Source organism: Haplochromis burtoni, unplaced genomic scaffold (genome assembly GCF_018398535.1).
Source record: "Haplochromis burtoni strain Fernald_Lab_line unplaced genomic scaffold, NCSU_Asbu1 Contig_177, whole genome shotgun sequence".
NCBI lineage: Eukaryota > Metazoa > Chordata > Actinopteri > Cichliformes > Cichlidae > Haplochromis > Haplochromis burtoni.
Window position 1 is genome coordinate 614,228 of NW_024582538.1, and position 22,352 is coordinate 636,579.

A 22,352-nucleotide genomic window follows, 5' to 3' on the forward strand; every position below is an offset into this window, starting at 1 on the left:
CATAATATGAGTATTGCTTTAAGATGTCACAAACGGTCAACTATATCTTCTGAGAAGCTGAAAAGAAGGAATATTGAGTCTGGCACAGTCGAGATGAGCATCCTCGCTCGTGCATCCAAGTCCTCTCCATCTTCATGAATAAATTATACATAATCTGAGTGAGAAACCTTCCGCACCATGCGTCATCCTTAAGTCTTCTTGTTACCAGCTGCACTGTGCTGAAATGCCTTCAGGAGGCAGGGAAATAAAGAGGCCTGAAGAGAGGCAGAAGTGGGAAACTAGGTCGAGAGACCTAAAAATGTTTCCTTCATTGCTGAGTCCCATCCACCTCATAGGAATATGTTTACACTGCGTTTGTTTGTACAGGATGTTTGATGTTGGAGGCCAGCGGTCAGAAAGGAAGAAGTGGATCCACTGCTTTGAGGGAGTCACAGCCATCATCTTCTGTGTAGCCATGAGTGCTTATGATCTGGTCCTAGCTGAGGATGAAGAGATGGTGAGTAAACACTTAGAAAACCGTTGCTGAACTTCACATTGGAGTCCAGTCCCAAGAAAATGAAAAGAACTGGAAGGAGGGCCGAGGTTTCAGTGAACTCATTTCCTTTGTGTGTTCTCGTAGTGTTCTCTAATAATCTCTTTATCTCCGCATTTGTGCCCGGCCCACCCAGAACCGGATGCATGAAAGCATGAAGCTCTTTGACTCAATCTGCAACAACAAGTGGTTCACAGAGACGTCCATCATCCTGTTCCTCAACAAGAAGGACCTGTTTCAGGAGAAGATTGCTCACAGCCCTTTGACCATCTGCTTCCCTGAGTACACTGGTATGTATGACTGCCTCAGTACAAACACAATCATAAACACATTTATCATTGTGTTTATTCTTTATAGCAAGCCCAGTGATAACTTTGCAACTGTGTAGAATGATAAACACGAAAAACTTGTTTTGAGACTTTGCCAACCCGTATTTTTCATGAAATCATGAAACAAAATCTAGCCCCAGTTTGTATTTCTTGTGCATTATCAGTCCATTCATGTGTCAGAAATGAGCAACTTTTTAGAAAACAAAATCTGAAGGTGTTTTTACAACACTTTCCCAAAATCTTCTTTAAATCTTCTGGGTGCAAATTATACTCCCCTCCTCCCCACTTGCTTTCCACTAAGCCAGAAATGAGCGTACTGTTTTGGCACAAGAAAGGCGCCCCCATTTTTAATGAAAATATGAAATTTAAAAGATTCACATCGGTACAGTGTAAGCAAATGCACTCCATGTGTCCTTCCTGCTGTGTGCTCTAATCAGGAAAATCCTTCACCTGAGAACTCTTTAGAAGCAGGCAGTAAACTCTCGTCTGCTACATGTGAGAAAGGAAAAGTGCAAACAACATTCCTCGGGGTCCTTAAGTAAAACGGGGGTTTCTTTGACTTAAATGTAACAGACTGCCCATGCATAAAGGTGCAAGTTGCAACTACGTGCACAACTACAATGCAGGATAAGGAAATAATAATACTTGATTTGTAGGAATTGCTGGAAAAGAGTCGATTTGGATGAGTGCCAAGTGAAACTGTCTCTGCCTATCAGCAAAAAGATTTGACTTCTTTTCCACACTGATTAAGCTCTCCTGAAACTTTTCTCAGGCCCCAACACGTACGAGGAGGCCCAGACTTACATCCAGACCAAATTTGAGGATCTGAACAAGAAGAAGGACACCAAGGAAATCTACACCCACTTCACCTGCGCCACTGACACCAAGAACGTGCAGTTTGTGTTTGATGCCGTCACCGATGTCATCATCAAGAACAACCTGAAGGACTGTGGCCTTTTCTGAAAATCAGTCTGAGAGTCGAGGTGAGTCAAAAGAAGAAAGGACTTGAAGTCACTAAGAGCCATGTGGATTCATAAACCAAAGTGACTGAGATATTTTTGTTTGTTTTCTGTGTTTCTGTTAGGATTACTTGAACCGCTCTGACCATAGCGATGGGGGATTATACACGGATCATGAATGACTGCACTGGCCAACCACGATTTATGCTTTGATCTGCTTTTTAAAAAGACACCTAAGAGACTGAAAACCCGACGAGCCTTGCAGATTTTCAACAATTGCTGATCCAGTTGCTCGTGTTATTAACTCTTTTGGCTATGACCACAAAAATCAACATCTATTTTATTTTTTTTCTTTATTTTCAATTGCTAAAGGAGGGGAAGTGTTTTCTTTTGCATATATATATATATATATATATATATATATGCATTCATTTTACTTTTAGAAATTCCAATGTGCAAATTATTAACCTTTTAATCACATGATGCTTATTTTTTAAGAGCTGAAGCACAGGCATGGACATAAAATATGATTCATAAAAAAGTGCTTTTGTTATAATGTTTACATCAGTTCATCATTCATAGCAAAAAGTATATATTCTGCATGACTCAACTTGGCAAATATTAGCTCTGTAATCCACACAAAGTATGTAACATTCCAACAAAAACAAAAAAAAATAGGAAAAAAAATTAAAAAGCTAAAAAAGAAAAAATGGCTTCACCTGCTGGGGGGGAAATTGTGGCTCAATTCTAAACAATATTTAAAGTATATGTGTACCTAACATTCTTTCACTTTTATAGTATCATTTCCATGTCTGTTGCAGTATATTTGTGCCTTGACTTCTGTTTACAACCATTTCTTAGAAATGCTTTCAGAACTGTTTGACCTACTGTGCTCTGCTGCCTAGAATCTCTGAGTAGTATTGTGATTGTTAATGAGAGACAAAAATCTAATTCCGTAAAGAGGTTAGTGTTTTTGGTAAATAATAAAATGCTTTAAAAATTCCTTTATGATTTAATTTAAATAAAAGTAGACATCACCAGACTCGGTATATTGGGGTTTCCTGTCTGTTGTGTTACATTAATATTGCTGCCAGTTCATGTTTCAGGTGATAACTGAATAAAATGTTCACTGAGAGCTTTGATACTATATTTTTTTGTAAATTTGTACAGATGATTCAAACAAAGGGTTGATGGTTTTACACCAGTAAAATAACCGAAGGGTTGTTTTTAATATCATGGCTAAGCAGGTTTTGATTAGATGGTTTCAGCCACGGAGGAAGAACTAAACTCCAGTAATACATATCTTTGTGTTCATCAATGTCAATTGGACACAGTAAAAGCAAAGAATGCTCCTGGCCTTAAATTCTCCACAGATGACTGACTTTAGCATTAGAGCAGCTGATCAAAAGCTGGCAAATGTAGTGAACTGTAACACAGCTACAGTACTGTGCAAAAGTCTTGAATCACCCCCCTTTGTTTTGCTTCCAAGGTGGCTGACTTGTAATATTTTTTTAGGTGCGCTTGATTAAATAGTTCTCCGGGCTTTGGGGCTTTCTGGAGGTCTTTCAAAGTTTTCATTTGCACATTTGGCTGTTTTTTGTTTTTTGTTTTTCATTCCAGTCTTTGTCACTGACTAATTTTCAGAGGATTTTTTTTTAACACCGACCAATGAATTATTCAAGCAGTAAATTCTTCAAGGTATCAACCAGTGTTGTGTCTACACAGCCAGTGGTGTTGGGGATCTTGTCAAAATTGTGACGCAATTATGAACAGAGGAAAATGCCATCGGATTTTAACCCACTGTGCAATATCATCTGGAAAGTGTCGTACTGGGATTGGCTTCTTTTTTCAGCATGACAGTGATCCCACATCTGGTAAAAGATTACCTGGTTAGAAAATGTGTAACTATTGGTTATGGATTGGCCTCCTCAGAGCCCAGACCTCAATTACTCTGAACCAGTGTGTGCTCGTCTTGACAAAGAACAGAACAAAAGCAGCCAACATCTAAAAAATAGCTTTGAATGTCCTTCAAGTAGCCTGCATATGTTTCCTGAAGACTACTTACAGAAATTGCAAGAAAGCTTGACTAAGAGAGCTCAGGCTGTGTTGAAAAATAAACCAAAGAATGATTTTTAAGCTTGTTGGAAGATGAACTGATGTACTGTATTTATAGGTTTCTAATCACAAAAATCGCTGCACCCATTTCCCAAACAAAATACAAAGAAACGAGGGGTTACAGTACTTTTGCACAGTAATGTGTACAACAGTCAGTGTTGGTAAACATGCATCTTTTTGGCATAAGCTACTCCTTATTTTAGACCAAAAAAGACTAAAGGAGTGCTGCATTAGCCCTTTAAAACCTGAACCATGAAATAAGTGCCAGAAAGCCAGGAGTTTATGGAACAGTCTGACAAATTTGTTTAAAAAATTAATTACATTTTTATTGCCATGAGTTTTCATTTTTATCATATTTGCTACATCTGCCTTTATAAAAAAAAAAAAAAAAAAGCTGAAAAATTTATTGTTCTATTAATTTAGATTTTTCAGGGGGAAAAATCTCGCTGATGTCGTAGAAGTCTCAAAAACAAAAATCTGCGTGTCTCATATAAAACACTAGGCGTTCACGGGTTAAACACAAGTGTTAAAAAGTGTTTTGCTTGTGCTTGATGTTTCTTTTCATTTACAGGAGGAAGACTTCTTAATTTGAAAGTAAGAGACCTGCTATATACAGCTTTTTATTGCTTCAATAATGTCTTCTGTTTGATGCGAGAGGCATGCACGAATTTTAAAAACACTGAGACTGCCATCTGGTGGACACATGCATATAGAGATAATAGCTGATCAACAAATATTTACAGACTATTCAACTTTCTTGGTCAGTCTCAAACAAAACTATCACCACCAAAAGCATTTAACACTGGCAGGAAACAGAAAACGTCTCGTTGCAGCTGTTCTTGCTATATAGCATATATAGTACATTTCGATTGTAGCTTCTACAGGGGAAACTATAGAAGCAGATGAGACTGTTTTGGAGAAAAGGTTTACATTGTACTTTGCAGGTCTAGAGAAATATGTTGCGTCTTAAAAACCACACAGTCAGATGCATCTGCTATTTATTGAAAACTGACTGCATAAACACTTCACCACTCAGATTTTTTGATTAGCAAATGGCAGCGGCAACGTTCAGTTTACCTGGACATGAAAATGCCTGGGATATTGTTATTGTTATTGATGAGCGTGATAAGGTGGGAATAGAAAACAGCAAAAAGTTCACATTAGCTTGTGGCATACTAATAACAGAGTCTTACCAAAGCTGTGACTTCCTCCTGAAATGATCCTTCAGGAGGAAGTTGTGACAAAGCTTATTAGACTTTTTATGGCCTATAAAGCACATATATAATAATACTGACATTCATAATGCTATATTGCATATTTGCATTGCTGTAGGTTTAGTAAAGGAATCTATCATTGACAGGGGTGGTAATGTAAAAATGCTTGTTAGCTGCATGCAGAAAAATCAGCATGACCCTTTGGTACTCTTCAAGCCAGTTCCCCTTGCAAAGTATTTTCTCCAGAGGGCGCTCCGGTTCTGTTAATTGAAGACAGGGTGAAGTCTCAGGCACACAGTAGGTCCTTTAATCATCAGGTATGATGTCAAAGTCTCTGTGCAGTCACCAGTTATTTCAGTTTTATTTTAAGTGCTCATCTGTTGCAAATGCTCATATGCTACTTAATGTTGGATTGCTCCCCAACTGTCTGGATGAATCCGTCATTCAGATTTGCATAGACATCTATTCACGAAATGTAAACGGCAGGTGAGGTGTTAAATGACTGATCGTTGCATTTACATTTTGAATCTTTTGTTGTCACTCTGATCCAATGATTTACAACCAGCCAGCAGCAGGAAGAGAGCTTTCCTTTCTCTTCGGGAATTATAAAGAACCACAAAATAACTGTGAACTTGTGGGCTGAACATTTATGATGGAAACAATGGCTGGGAAATTATTTGAACACGCACACACACACGCACATCACCAAAGATCAACATCTGGTTAAATTAAGTGTCCCCCTGATCTTTGAACAACAACTTTAAGCACTTGCATGTAGCTCAGGTTTAAAATAAAAGAATTTGGAAAGCCTCCAGCAGGACCTAAAAGTGAATTAAAAGTTTATCTTGTGTGCCCTGACTCAGTTACTCAAGCAGCTTCCATAATGAACATAAATCCTAAAACATTTGAGATTTGAAATGACAGGAGAAAACTGAGCATAGGCAATGGGATGACTATAATGAAGATAATAAGCAGTTCATCTCTGGTCTGATTGGGGATAGTCAGATTTGCTTAAGTATCAGCTTGTACAATAAGTCAGTCCATTAGGTATTTAGGAGAGCAACATTGCTCTGCCTGTGCAGAAAAATAATCACAGTTCCATTTAAAGCACAGTGCAGTTAATTACTTAATTCATCCTGTAAAGTGTATGGGATGTGTGGTGGACACACAAGGACTCTTAAGGGGAACCACTGATGATGGGAGTCTTTTGAAGTCACTAATTTTGGGGGGAAACAAATAATTCCCATTGCTAAAAGCCTGGCGTTCTTTAAAACCTACAGGTTGCACTCAGATAGTAGCCTATAAAATGAACCATTTACAGTCTTGTGAGGATTAGATTGTCAGGACAATTCACTTTTTTCTGGATGGCAAATTCAGAGCCACACACGCACACAAACACAGGTAGATAGATTCATGCACAAAGCCAAGTTTTCGTAGAAATCTAACTCTGGAACAGGTCAACTGGCTCCGTTATTCTGTGGCTTGCTGTGAGCACTAATCTGCACATGAACAGTGGGCCATCAGGATCATTCCCCAAAGACCAACAACTTAATGCATGCCTTAGCCCATTGGATTTGCATGCGCATTATTTTGAATGGAAGGTGGGGTGCCAAATGACTGTTGTGGTGGTGGCATGCAGTTACATTTACACTCGGGCACTTACTTTGCTTCTGAATAAATGGATGAGAGTGCAATGAGCCACCAATTGAACAAGCACCACAAAAATTAGAAGTAATCTGAAAAAGAGCGCTAAGGTTTGGATTAAAACACTCATGTGGGAAAGAAAAAGGGGCTAGGAAAGGAAACACAATGAAAAGTGTTTGATTACGTATAAATGCATCACGGGATATGAAGCAGTCAGTCAGTCGCAGTCAAAAAGAAAGAATTTTTTTTTTTTTTACCATCTGATAAGTTAGGGGTTTGCTCTGACCAAAAAAAAAAACAGAAGCTTCTTAAAACTTCTACTATTTGCAGTTTTGTTTAGTTTGTTTTTCTGAAACCAGAAAGCGATTTTATGATCGCATTTTCAACAAAATAAGTGAATTAAAATGAAGTAAAAGCTGAATTATTGTTATTATTTCTGGGAGCGATAGAAAGAAAGACTTTTCATATCTCTCATAATCTCATAACATCATTTATAAATGCTACAGGCCCACTAAAGTAATCTCTAGGTCTGGGTTAAATCTTCCCAGGTCTTTGCGTTCAAACATTACACGACAACGGTGTTTTATGATGAAGGGTATGTTTAAAAAAATCTGAATTGAGTTGTGGGGGTGCTATTCTACAGAAGTATCTTTTTTTCTCTCCTGCTGTTTTGCAAATGAGCTCTGCGGGCATCCTGCACCCTGATTGGCTCATTCAGACACGAGTGGTTGTAACTGGCTGCAGAGCGCGGAGCTGTAAAAGGAGGCCAAGGGGGCTGAAATTTTCACTCAGCATATCAAGCGACTGGAGCCGAAAGGGCTGACTCCTTACTGGGGACACTAAATCCCGCGACTGCTTTGATCGAATCGGGACAATTTTCTCTTAATGGGACGAAGCTGTCACGTTCAAGGTAAGCGCTGTGTAGCCTAAACTCTTGTTATTATATACTTTAATGAAGAGTTATTTATTAGTTATGAGGGGTTTCATGTCTGTGGGGCGCTGCATTAAATCCACTCCATCATTTTCTTTCTTGCAGATATAAAGTTTTACAGATGAAAGGAAAAGAGATGGTAAGTTTGCTTTATATTAATTTTATTATAAAAGTGTAAACCCCGAAACCATTCTAGTATATTCTGAATAGACTAGTAGAGTCAGTCTTTCCACGCGTGGAACATGTTAAATCGTGGGTTTTGCACATAGCATTGGTTTGCCCTAACAATGATAAGAGTTCATTCTGTCCTCACATAAAAACAAGGTGAAGTTTAACTGTTTACCAGACATTCACTGTTTTCTTCAACTGGGACGTTGCTTGATTTCCGTGATAGAACATGTTGTCCGATACTTCATATACCTGCTGATAATCCTCCTGTGCACGTTCCTTACTTCCTTACGTTTTGTGCAGCAGCTTGCAGAGTTATGATAAAAAGCAAAATGGGGGCAGAAGGGCTTGCAACAGGGTCAAATTCTGCAGTAGACTAGGAGATGAGAGGTCATAGAGGTTCAGAGGTTACTGTATTGACAAGAATCCTGCAATTACCTTGCAGTTGTGGTGGCGGGTATTGGACTGTGTCAGGTTTCCTCCTGTACTGCTTATCCTTTCATAGGATTATGAATTAAAGTGGGTTTAAAAAAAGGAGACCCCACTTTTCCTTTTTTGCTACTCCATCACCTCTTGTTTAAGTTTGAGTGAGCCACCAGTGTCCACTGGCTGATTCTGACCAATCCGCTCCTTGAGTCAGAGAGGAAGCAGGAGTATTACCCTGGTAAAATTTATATGCAGGCATGTTGCACCCTTAAAGAGACAGGACCCCTGTAGCTAAGCCGAAATCACCTTTTTGTGTGCAGGTCGCTTCACTTTGGGCAGGACGTCTTTTTCTCTCTCTGGAATAACATTTGTCTGGGTTGTCAGATGAATCATTTCTGAGTCAATGAAATTAGGGCGTTCACTCTAGTTGTTGGTGTGGTTCAGTGAATTAACGGACAAACATATAGCCTTTGTTTTTGAAATTGGCTTCTTGAAGAACTGCACTCTTTGAACAGCAGGTCAGCTGACCTTAAAGATTACAATAGGAAAAGATGTTCTTTCATAGGCTGAAATGTACTCCAAGCAAGTTTGAACATGTCCCAAAAATAGTCCCTGTTCCTACCTTTACCCAGCACTCCATTTAAAAAGGATTAATGATTATCAGTCATCTTCTTTTGTTAGCTTTATTCATGCTCCATATCATATGACTTATTGCCAACTTCTTAACACTCTTTGTCTTTTCTTTGCAGCTTTGCCTAAGTGACTCCGGTGACTGCCTACGGGAGCAGATGCAGTATATGATGAGGTCATTGCAAGATTTAAAACAACCTTGGAAAAGCTGCCCTGCAGCCAGGCGCCCCCTTGCTCCCATCAGCGCTCAACTCCCAGCCTTAGTCCAACACTCGGCACTGGCACGCGCTTGTCAGCAGCGAGCTTTGCAACGGGAGCAACGCGCACGCCTGCGGATGTCTGATGCCAGCACAGCCAGTACCTACGACTCTGCCTGCTGCCTGGCGAGTCCTCTGGAAGAGGACGAGGACGACTCCAGCAGCCGGTTTGGGTTCAGGCTGAGCACGGCCTCTCCCAGCAGTCACAAGAGTCTGGAGTTTGATTCAGGCTACTCCGAGGCCTCGTGGCAGGATGATGGAGTATATCTGAGGAGGACCAGGAATGTGCGGGTGTCATCTTCAGCCTGCATGCGCACACAAAGATTACCAAGCGGACGTATTCGCCCCAAATCCACCTCCGACGTTTGTCTGGAGACATGGACATCATTTGAGGCCAGTGACCCAGAGGACTGGACAAACTCTTTATTGACCAGAGGGCGCAACCGCCAACCTCTGGTTTTAGGTGACAACAGCTTTGCAGATCTCATACAGAACTGGATGGACTTGCCAGAATGTCCAGAGCCTACCAACCTGAAGCCAACTTCAAGGCCTAGGCTGGGAAAAGCCTTCTTCGTCAATATGAGGAGGAAACTAGTTGGACTGTCTAAGAGTGTGGAGGACAAAGTGAGGATGAGATCCACTGAATCTCAGATTAACAGAACTGACAATGCTGCAAAACGTCTGTCCTGTCCGGTTGTGGCAGCACAGTCCAAAGTTCCGTTTTTTCACCAGTCGCACGCCTGCATTAATGAGCTTGATGCGGACTTCTACCGCTTTGCAGCTCTCATGAAGTCAGGCAGCCGGCAGCCTATAATCTGCAAAAATATTATCAGCTACATCTGACATCCATTTTCGTGTGGAGCCATTTACAGACTGAACAATCCCCAGAGTCACTTTATTTTTATATGACTGTTTCCCATTTTTAATATGCTGAAAATAAAGACGTTATAAAAACCCAAACTCTACCTGCTCTTATGTATACCTTTCATTGGTTATTTTAAATTCCCAGAGACATTTGGAACACATTCTGCCATCATTATCTCAGTTTCCTTACACTGATAATAAATCTCCACAGTCTGGTCGGTTAAAGGACGCTTTAAGCGTCCTCTCCTTTAAAGCAAATGAATGTGGTTTCATTTATTTTCATTAGAAATGGGCACATGAGATGTTGGTTGTAGATGGATGGTTCAGTGTAACTGGGGTATAATAATAAAAAAAAAAGTTAAATTGATAGCGTGTAGGAAGTGCAGAGCTATAGTCATTCCAGTACTTTGTTAGATACCATGGGACTCATGTTCTTACTCAACAAAAAGTTGAATCCATTAGAGAGGCTTTAACCAGGACAACAAAGCTATTTACAGGCCAGAATCAGAGGCTGTATCAACAGAGTGCTGTGTTCCCGATGAGGTAATTCCCCATGTGTCTGCAGTAAAAGGTGAGAGGAGGCGAAGCAGCTGGCTGCAGATGGTGCACACATTTATTCTCTTTGCTTTATGAAGAACGTCTCGCTAATAGCTCCCTGCATCATTTAACCTGGGCTCTGCTCTTATTGTGGTCCAGCCTTACAGGCGGTACCAACTCATCCACACACTTTACTTAATGGTATACTTAACTTGTGCTCACCAAGCAAAGGGAGAAAAATGCTGAGTGGCATATGCACCAAGATAAGCTAACAATCACTTCACCTTTGCCTTTACAAATTCACTTTGCTCATCAATTCAGAGGAGAAACTACACCAGACCATATAAAGATAAAGAATTTTCCCCCAATGGGATTTCCCATGCTCTCTGCTGCAGCCAGACTCACCAATCATGCCTGATATCAAGGACAGGGGAGGAGAGGAGAGAAAGATGGTTCTAACTGGGCGCTGTTTGTCTTGGCCTGTTTATCAAGGTCTCCTGATGGAATGTCACTGAGGGCTTACTGCTGAGCACTCACTGGGGATAAAATGAGCTCTTATCATGAAGCAGTTACAATATTCACATGATAGTTTCTAAAAGGCAGCTAAACAGAGCGTCTTTGTGAAGAGAATCTCAGCAAATCGTCTGGGTGTGCTCTTTTTCTCTGGTTCTTCCTTGAGCTCATTACATTTAAGGCGCATGTTAGTTTCTAGTGGGAATGAGAGAAAAGGACACAAGAAACAATGAATCCAACACATTAATCACCTCAATGGCATTTTGCCTACTGAACATATCCCACTACATGCAGTAGATGTGAAAGCAGGAGCATCTTTTATAGCTATTTACAGGCCAGAACCAGTTTCAGCAGATGGCTGCCCCTGCCCGAGCCTGATTCTTTCACACGTTTCTTCCTGTTAAACAGAGAGTTTTTCTTTCCCGCTGTTGCTAAGGGCTTGTTCATAGGGGGTCGTTTAAATGTTGGGGTTTTCTCTGTATTAGTGTAGGATCTTTACCGATCTTTACCGATGTAGCTAAGAACTATGTGTCATTACCCATCCAGCAGATTCCACTGCCTCCTTCTGAAAGCACGTAAAGGCTTTAGAGGAGCACGTTCACTGGGCACAGAGGCGAGGTTGCTTAAGGAGTAGAAGGTCCTTTTAAAATGACTCCAGTTTCAACAGAATGGCTGCCACCCACATTCTGCTTAGAGCAAGTTCAACTCTGTTACTAACAGTTGTCGTAAACAACATTCATGAACTTGGCACATGAGATGATCTGAGGCAGATCTGTTGAAGCATCGCACGCTTACAGGGTGGCCCAGTCTAACAGAGTGGACACAAAACATATTTCCTGCTAATTAAAAGTTTAGCTGGGAATTTTAGTCCTGGTCCTCACCGGGAGCTTCGGTGCCAGCATGAAATCATGTCCACGAATGTAATCATGTAATTATCACATTAGTAAATAAAAGGAGTAGATGGATGAGGTGACAAAATTTGCCAAACTCCTCAGCCGTGTAATTTTTTTGTGTTGCCATACACACAAGCTCATGTGAGCGCTAAAATCTACATTGTAACCAGACAATTTTGTTTTTCAGCACGGTTTGCTCTTTTAGTCTTTCTGTGCTCTCAGGGGTGGAAGTTTCTACTGCTGATGCTGGCTGGTCTGTAGGGCCAGTAATTAAACTTCTGACCATCAAATTGCAGGTAAAATCTTTGAAAGGTTACGCGCCATTTAGTGCTTGTCCTAGGCGTAGGCAGGATTATGAAAACAGTAGCTGTCCAGTAACAAGACGTAGAACAAGTAGAGTCAGTAGGGCTTCTCAGTTTCCTGTAGCACCAGTGACTATTGTTTTCTGAAAATACAACAAAGGGAAAAATCTAGCAACGTACAATTTCTTTCATTTTCTTTTTAGTTCTGTTGAAGAAGAATTTTTCTAGTAATTTACTTTTCAGATAGTTTAGAACAGAGAGTTGGTGTTTTTACCTTGTACATCCAACTCCTGTTGACAGTTATGTAGATTCAAGTGAATCAGTGTTACTTGGAAATAGGAAAATTAAATAGCATAATCTGGCAATTATTTCCATTTTACAGTGGGTAAACCCCCAGGTAACCACTACCTACCCTTGGAGTGGATCAGGAAACTTGTGTTCATGGCATCAAAATGCTGGGATATCGGATGACAGTAATATATATGACATTAATAAAGCTAATGTTGATGATTTACACTGGATTCTGAAGGAATTCCAAAGGACTGACTCACTGAGCTGTTTGGGCTACCAACAGTTTCTGGATTCCATGTTTCAGAGAAACAGAAAGTGCAACATCACTGATTCCTTTAGGGGAAAAAACTTTAACTGTCTTAACTTAACTTATCAGGACTGGGACAGGAAGTCTATCTATCTATCTATCTATCTATCTATCTATCTATCTATCTATCTATCTATCTATCTATCTATCTATCTATCTATCTATCTATCTATCTATCTATCTATCTATCTATCTATCTATCTATCTATCTATCTATCTATCTATCTATCTATCTATCTATCTATCTATCTATCTATCTATCTGTCTGTCTGTCTGTCTGTCTGTCTGTCGACTTGATATAGGTAATTGAAATATATATACATGTATTCAGTCTAATTTCAAGTCCATGAGAACTTTTTCATCCTTTTGGTGTGTACAAACTGCATTTAGGAGTCACACAGCTGCTTTTCACAATTATAAACTGGTGTCTTAAGTTCGTGGGAATCATAACAGTTGAGATGACATGGTCTAAATATCCCAGGAGGCTTTGCATTGGTTCTCATAGCCAAATAGGGCCCCTTAGGTCAGACCCTACTTCCTCTGTTCAGTACAACACATGCCTTTGCAAGTAATCCAATGCCACTGTGTAAGAAATGCCTCATTAGGAGCTAAATTGCCACACTACTTTGTGCTTATATCTGATGGTTTAATGTTTTATCTGTAGCAGGTCAGCTTGTTTTTTGTGTGTTCCTACATGAGGCAAATATCCATCTGTATTAAACCTGTGCCAACACAAGTTCTCTCACATTTTTCCCACATAATTTCTGTGAATTTATGAATGAATTCTTGATTGCAGGAGATCAGTAAAAACAGTCCATCCATGCTATTTCTCAATTTCAGCAATATTATGAAGGATTACTCTGGGCTGTTTTGCTGTTTTTAAGGCTTGAATAAACACAAGCACCATCTCTGGAATGTGGTGGCATTTTTTTATTTTTGCATTCTATTCTTACCTTGAAGTTGCACTACGTGTGAGCACAGACCTGCCTGAGCTTGTGTAACGTTGTGTCCTATTCACCCACGTTTGGCACAGGTACAAGATAATGGGCCACTGCAGAGCCTGTTCCATGCATATTTGCAAAGCAGAGCAGAGCCTTGGTGCCTGCCAACGTGATGTCTCCGAAGTCTGACATGGAAAAACACCACCGAAGAGGATGGAAAAAACATTAGCTTCTCTGGAGACTATTAATGGGTTTTTTAATTTTTCGCAGAACCTCACGTTTCAGCACTCCCACACAGCAGCAATTTCCCTTTCATTAAGACGGGGCCCACAGGGTCCAAAATTGCCTTTTCTAATGTCCACTTGGAAAATGTATTTGGTTTAAGACAGTGGGGGCAGAAACACGTATGGTTTGTGTGTGTGTTTATATTTCTAAATAGAGGCTGGTGCTCTCTATAGATCTACAGTACAATGGAAACGGTTTTAACACGCTACCAGTAAATAACACAAAGGAGACTCTCCAAAGCATGTAGAAGACGCCAAAGCCACACATTCTCAACATTCTTTCACGCTTTTGCTTTTGGAGGATGTAAGTGTGAGAGCGACTCTGGGCATTCAGAGTCCATTCACGGCCACATGACCTAATGTCGGTTTGCACTCACACAGTCGGGGCATTAACTCTAACATCACAGCTAAGTCAAACTTTCACTGCCAAACACAAGTATTCACACTCACACACACAAACATTGTCACACAGTTTACCTTTGATAAAACAGGAACAGAAGGCTACAGGCAAGAAACCAGCATCCCTGCTGGAGAGCTCAGCTGAACCCAGAAACCAGAAACCACAAAGAAGACGCTCTATTTTTTGCAAAGAAAACAGTTTTTTGGATTTCTCTGCTTGAAATAACTACTGCAAACCTGTATGGAAAAACACACACTATAACCCTGATTTATGTTGTATAGCCACACATATATATACATCTATGGTCAAAAGATTTTTTATTGATCCCTGCTGGGAAATCCAGTCAGTGCATTTAATTAATGTTGAGCATTCGGAGCAGTAAGCAGCCACATGCATTGGGCAACTTCAGCTCAAAACCAGTGCCTTGGTCAGAGACATGAAGGAGAATTACGCCAACCATACAGCACCGTCTTCTAATCTTAGGGGATGATTTAACTCAGACTAATCTACATGTAGCCTTGTGTGGGTCATAACTTAAAGTGTTTTCGTGTGACTGACATACAAAGAAGAGTGAAGAAATAGGATCTCCATCTTGCCCAACTACTGCAGACACAGGATGCAACATTGCCGCAAGCAGCGAGGAAGGGCTGGCTTGTGGTCAGATAAACTTTAAGAGTGTAGAGAGACAAGAAGAAGCAAAGGAAGAAACATTCATCCTGCACTTATGAAGAAGAAAGAGAAGGCAAGGAGCAAAATGCTAATGAGGAGTTAAATACAGGAATAAATGAGAGTTTTGTGAAGCAAGCTGCAATGAAAAGCCCAGCTATGGAAGCAAGAAGTGTCTGGGTGTGAGAAAAGTAATTAGGATGCGAGCCCGATCAGACAATCGGTCATTCTGTTGAGCAGGAAACTGGGGTCAGAAGAGCGACCTTGATAAGTTGTCTTCCTGTGGCGCTCCACAGCATGGTCTCGCCACTAACTGTCCCTCTACAGCTCTGGATTGAAAACCCTCATTGGATGGTTGCACAATGGAGTCCTTCTCCAGTCTTAAGATGTGCTACACTGATGAGACAAACAGAAAGCAGACATTGTGTGGTCTCAAAGATCTCTCAGTCTCCCGCTTCCTCCCACTCTTCTTTTTTTTCTTCCTCTGACATTTTTACTTCCTGCTGACATCCTCCGACTCATCCTCATTCTTCGATTCTCCATTCAGAATTCACTTTTAATCGAAATAAAATTTGCCATCACTCCCCCCCCAGCCCCACTCCCTCACCCCAGCCCCCTGCAGGTATTTGTTAGTAAGATGTGATATTTGTTTGTGCGGACTGTGCATCGCTGTTCGGCTGAACCAGTTGGTCATGGCTGATTTGCTCTCATACTGTTTTGGTTATGGATAATTTGTTATGATGGCTGAACTTATTTAGTGACCTCTTGTCCTGATATATGCCAGAGCAGGCCGAGTGTAAATAGAAATGTTGAGAAAAATGAGAGAAAATGTCCGGGGGGTGGGGGTGGGTTCACGCAGTCACACACAAGTAGTGATCGTGGCACTTCACGGGCTGTTTGTTTACATTTTCAAAGATTTATTTCTAATACGATGGAGTAAAGATACACTGTGGATGACTGAACGCTAACCCCACTGTTAACCTCATTTTGAAAGAATCTGGCCATCTTGGACCACTTTAACCAACATGGGCTCCATCCATTAAAAACAGATGCTGATGCATTCAAGGAGCTTCGCCGGTTTCCTTTGAAACTGCTCCACCACTCTCTGTAAGACCATAGGTGAGGTAGATGGCATTTTACAGAAGTTGACAAAGGCCACTCAGATAACAGCTTTACATAACCCAAACTCAAATCATGTGTCATAGAGGATCAGCTGGATTGAACGTGGGTATAAGTGTGCGTCATCATGTGGTTGTTGAGCATCAGACTGTAAAGTAATACAATCACGTGAGAGACCAGATGCCTACCTTTTAGATGTAGTAAATAATACAAAACATTGTTCAAGGTTCATAGAAGCAAAGCTAATTTTCTTGCACATCCCATTTGCAACCTCTATTTATGTTATATATACAAAATATTTCCTCTTTTTAAAGGGGATAGTTTGACATTTTGTAATATATATAGTACACTTTTTTACCACAATGATTGATACAACTTTTCTGTCTATCAATTGCAGGTAAATCTACCGTCCTTGAGTCCTTGAGTAATAACACTGACTGACAGCAGTGTTCACATTACCCTATGGAGCTGCATGGAAGAACGCAGATGTTCCACATTGTTGAAAATTAAATTGTCTTTAATCAGCCAGACCTCAAAATCCATGAGATGTCTGATTGATCCCATGTGAGAACAGTGCTGATAACTGTCCCTGGAATTCAAGTGTGCAGTGGAACTACTCTTGCAGACCAGAGTCATGCTGTATTTTAATATATATATATATATATTTAATCTTTAACATTGTTTTTGCACTTCTCCTTTTCACTTGTCAACCAATAAGTATTCGAGCTACGCTTGGTCGTGCTGTTGGGTTTTTGAAGGACTACATGGGAGCATGTTTGCGTTGGTTGAAAACCCTTCTCCGCAGGCTCTCTGTAGGCAATTACCTATGCAAACAGACAAAGCTCTGTTACCTTAAAACAAGCATTACCATGGAAGTGTTTGAGGACTGTCCACTCCAGGAACTGCACTTTTTGGCAAGCTACCTATCAGCGCCATTAAAGATTACAGTTTAAAAAATTATATCTCTATCCTTTATCTATATAGAAACAAAAGTTTCCACACCACATTATGATGATGGGAATAGCTGATGACTGCTGACAGCAGCTTCAGAATTTTTAGTAAGTAAATTTAAAAAAGAGACTTCTATGTTTCGCATAATTATGGTAGAACCCATAAAGCTCGCTAACCTGATTCTACATTTGCAGATAATGTATTTTAGGCAGCTTTACATTCAGAAAGCTAGGTCGTTAGCTAGCACATGACTGTTTAGTAAATTCGTTATAATGTCATAGCTATATTTGAAAAGTAAAATCCCCTGTCTGGCGGAGCAGCACGTTCTCCTTGTGGCCCCTGTGTCAACACAGGCCAGAGGAGGTGGGCTACTGCAGCAGATGGCTGCCCGCCGCACCTGGACTACTGTTGATTTTAAACAAAGCTGTCAGTCCTAATGCGGACCGCGTGACTGGGTGAACGCTTCAGTACGACTGATGGAGTCAAATATTAAACTCAGAGCCCCCCACAGCCCCCAAGACTCTCTCACATCTCTCTCCCACTCAGCTGATACGCTGCGTACATCCTGTTCATTTACATGTATTTGGCACTCATCACTGTAAAGCTACATTTGTTCTCAAGCTATTTTCCTTTGGCCTTAAACTTCAATGGTTGACTGTTATTATCATTTAATGTGTATTCATTTGATAAACCCATCTACATTGTATGATTTCACACAAAAAAACAGACTCAGTTTTTGACTTTCCACCTCTCCGCTGCTACAGAATAACAAATGTTTAAAGTTTTTCTTTCTTTGCCTTTTCACTGATTTTCAGTCCAGTCCTTGCACCTAACCATCTTTAGAGGGATTGTTTTTCTTGTTTGTTAAGTCTCTTAACACTGACCTATGAATCATTTAGGCATAAAAAAGGGCGCCTAACTCCAGGGATGAACCTGTGTTGTTGTCTACACACAACAGACAACTGAGCGACTTTCAAACTCATTAGAATGAGTTGTTTTATGGCTTATACAGTGCATTTCCGTGTTTTGCTTGCACGTTTTAAACCAATCAATCTCCTCTTTCCCTCCTTACCAGGAAACCATGAGGAAATGCGAGGTAGCTGAAGACGTTTGCACATTGCTGTACATTTGTCAACAACAACCACTGTCACGGTTTAATAACCAGAATTTCAAGCTGTGGCTGTCTTTGCCTTAGAATTTAGATGGGATCGGTTAGTTGAGTCAACGGTGTACAAAAAAAACCAAGACAGGTTAGGTGACACGTTATGAAAGAACTTTAACAGTTTAGTTTTTTTTTTGTTTTTTTTTTCTTTAATTTTTTCTTCTTTAAATTCATTTAAACAGTTTAGTTTGTGTGGAGTTACTCAAAAGAATGATCACTTTCATTTTTACCCAGCTTTACTTTGTAAATGGACTGCAAAGAGGGATCAATTACATAAACCAGATACTTTAATGAGAGTCACATTTTGATGAAAGAAGACAGTAGCACATAGTCATGGGGTAACCTCTGCAGGCTAATTTGATGGAGAAATTAACCCGGTCGGGATAGACTATCATATGATCACAACCTCGAGTACAGTCCAACACAATCCTCACATCATGAGAATGTAATATGTGCTTTATTGAGTTTACCCAGAAATGTCTGGTGACAAATTTGTCAATTATAATATGGTGCCAAAGCAGGTCATTGCTCAGCACTAGGAAATTAAGTTGTAATATTCAGCCGCCATTCAATTTTTAGCGGGAAGAAAAAGCAGGTGTTGCCTGTAAAATCAGAAATAATCTGGATATCCAAAGACCTAAAGGCCTCTCAACCAACCGCCACTGCAGATCAGCCTTGAAGCAACTTTCTGTCCCTCCTTTACCTGTTGCCACTCCCTTTGTCGCTTAGAAAGGATGTGAACGGCAGGATTTGGATGATGAGTCAGGAAATGGGATGGATCACTGTTACACGCAAGGGAGTGCAATATGGGAACTCTCGAGAGCTCCTTCGACCGGCTAAACCAGCCCAGTAGTAGAAGGAAAAAACAAGCTGGATGGAACTTGGGAAAAACTTACCAGCATTCGTCACATGAAAAGTTTGATGGACTGGAGTAGGTGAACATCCGCGTTCTCCTGCCAATAATCCTGTTTCTGTTAATCCTATATCTGTCCCTGTAGTGACATTCTAGTGAAATTCCTCAGAAAAGCCTCAACTGGCTCACCTTGAACTTTTGCTTTATGCTTTTAATTTCCTCCTGACTTATGTAGTTTGATGCTTTTGCTGTTGTTGTTGTTGTTGTTTAACCTTTCTTGGGTATAAAAACCAAAAAATTAACTCCACCAACATTTCTCTCAGCTAAAGTTGTCCCTTTAACTTTAGTGCTAATCACAGAGCTGCTGGTACGCTAACGAGTGCTTGTCAGCAACAGTTGTAATAATTTTCTGGCTAAGGTTTAAATAATACATTTACAGAGATGGAAAATTACCTGAAACTCATTGATTCATAACTGATCAAATGCTACTTTGTTTACAATACATCACTCTGAAGTGTCTTTGTGCTTTTCAGTTCTGCTTTGTGTTCATAGGTAAACACTAGATAAAAGATGATATGTGTGTCCTCATTGAGAAAGGGGATTTAATGTAACTTAAGTAATGAGTAGTGTAATGAATTACATTCGCCAGCAAGTAATTAAGAAATATATTGCATACCTTTTAAGAAAACTAGCAATTAATGTGTTATACATTACTTTTTTTGTGTTAAACAACCAGTATTACGGGCTACCCTCAGTTCTTGTAATGACTTTTGTAACAAAGTGAAACCAGAGGTTATACAGACACATGGCAACACTTTTGTGAGTCTATAAGCTGTTGTCCTTTTGGAGGACAGAGTCTATCTCTATAGCCTGTGGCTCCCCATATAAAAACACACCAAAGCAGCACCTAACAGTAACCCTAATCCTAATCAAAGCTTAAACTGGGCACTAATTTAACTCAAAACCATGTCTAAAACCTACAACCTGCCTTAGAGTAGATGCGATGAAGTGAGAGGTGGCCAGATGTCCTCACTTTCCCCAAATGCCCTCACTGTGATGGTGAAAAGCTCAAAATGGCCCTCATACAATTAGCTGCACAGGGACACACAGAGGTAATAAGCTTGTGATGTCAACCACTTTATGACCGGGGCGTTCATGGTGACCTGAGGCACCGCAGCGTCTGTGTAGCTGCGGGGCGGACCAGTACACAGTACAGCCACTTTTACATCACAGGCTGACCACTGTGTTGCTAATTACTGTGTCACTGAGCTCTGTCACCTCTGTGGCCCCTCGTGACTAGTGATGATCCATCCTACTCGCCGACATCGACCCTCCCCCAAACACATGATGCACGATCATCTTTGCCTTGGCAAAATAATAAAAGGACCTGAGGAATGATGAAAGGGAAAAGCCCCCTCCCCACCAACACACATACTTTTATATTCCATCTATCTGTGGACTCACTCATAGTTTTCTGCATAATAAAATTGACATAATTTCTTGAACATTTCTGTTTTGTTTTCTGCCATTTCACCGCCTGTATTTGAATACAAACTTACATCAGCAACACTAGTGCAAATAAACCTCAGCTAATGCCTGTATTTACACAGTGAAATCAGGCAGTGCTCTTGGCTAACTTTAAGCAATACATTGCTCTGCAAGGCTGTTTCTCTTGGTGCAGATAAAACACACTGAGGCAGCATCAGCTATCTTGTAAACCTGCAAGCATGCTGTGTTTTTACCTAAATTAGGTGAAATTGGGAGACAAATGGGCTTTCCTGGTTTCATGGATATTTTTTTTTGTGATGTGCTGAGTGTGCACTTACTGCTGCAACATAATAATTATCCGTGTGTTTATTCAATGAAACAGTTCAAACATTTGTGAAATCATTTCCTTATCTGATGTCTTGGTGAGAGTTAAATGAGAAGATTGTTGCTACATTATATCTGTATGTAAGTGTAAAACTCTGGCTTACATACTTTTTTCTTAGTATAAACTTGCAAAGAAGGAAATATATAAATAAAGATTAAACAATAATGTGGAAATCTCAGATTGTAGGAAAAAGTTGAACATGAACTATGACATGAGTCAAATTGTGGCCCACCGTTTTAAAAAACTTGAGCTAGCATTAGTTTTTTTATTGGAACCCAAAATGGGATGTTAATGGGATTGGCTATGAAAAAAAGCCTCAAACCAACATGAAATTACTAAAGAACCTGAGCTCCAGTCATCCCATTAGCTGGACTTTCTTCTCTTTGCAGCAATGCCTAGTTGTCTTCTTTGAGTCTTGGTTTTTATGCTAAGCTAAGCTAACTGGCTTTTGGATGTTGCCATATATTATTATATATTCAGTGACTTATACGAGTGGCTATGTCTTAAACTTTCACAGTTTTACCTTTTAAACCTTTGTCTTTTATTAAGGACAAATGAAAATGTTTAAAATAAGCTGTATTCAGTATGAATGAATTTAGAATTTTGGCTTCTTCTGCTGCTGCTTCTTTTTTCTCTTTTGCTTTTAATCATGTACTTTTTTTTAACCCCACTATAGGCTGAGCGAGTTGCTCCATAATGTAGAGCTTTACACACTTGCCCAACAAGCAAATGATGATATACCACAGGGCAAATGTGAAACCAGAGTGAAATATGAGGTGCACGTGGGGCACAGCACCCGTGGGTCTATACCCACAATGGCCATACAAGATGGTATGTTTGCTGGGCAGCAAGCAACAATCTGTGCAACAATATTTCAAAAGGACAGACAAAAACCTTTCGGGATTTTTGTCTCAGACCGGTCTCCTTTGGAAACAGACTCTCAAGGGATTTCCTGGTTAAATAAAAGTTAAATAAAAGAAATAAATAGATAAAATGAAAAACAAAAATATAATACAAAAAAGTAATTTTGCCGGTCTAGTCTATTTAAAGTGCATAAATGAAAACTGACTGAGACTGAGCCCTGTACGTGACAATGAGCTGTTGACACCTTCTCTGGTAACCCTGAAGCGACGCCAAAGTTGCTGGCTCTAGAAATTAATTACACATAAACATGCAGAGAGAGCATGTGCG

The 22,352-nt window shown here is 40.1% G+C and overlaps 2 protein-coding genes across 2 annotated transcripts in view; both read left to right on the plus strand.

Moving 5' to 3' along the window:
- Positions 1–2,962, plus strand: part of LOC102313108 (guanine nucleotide-binding protein G(i) subunit alpha-2) — a 63,584-nt gene extending 60,622 nt beyond the window's left edge. Inside the window, exons 6-9 of the mRNA XM_005941106.2 lie at positions 367–496; positions 669–822; positions 1,634–1,844; positions 1,946–2,962. Of these exons, the coding sequence (XP_005941168.1) occupies positions 367–496; positions 669–822; positions 1,634–1,824 (475 nt within the window). The 3' untranslated portion in view covers positions 1,825–1,844; positions 1,946–2,962. The remainder of the gene's footprint in view (positions 1–366; positions 497–668; positions 823–1,633; positions 1,845–1,945) is intronic.
- A 4,583-nt stretch (positions 2,963–7,545) lies between these two features.
- Positions 7,546–10,159, plus strand: LOC102314112 (PAK4-inhibitor inka2). Its single transcript, XM_005941110.3, has 3 exons — positions 7,546–7,703; positions 7,830–7,863; positions 9,068–10,159. The coding sequence occupies exons 2-3, from the start codon at positions 7,846–7,848 to the stop codon at positions 10,046–10,048; spliced, it is 999 nt and encodes a 332-aa protein (XP_005941172.1). The 5' UTR covers positions 7,546–7,703; positions 7,830–7,845; the 3' UTR covers positions 10,049–10,159.
- Positions 10,160–22,352: the final 12,193 nt, after the last annotated feature.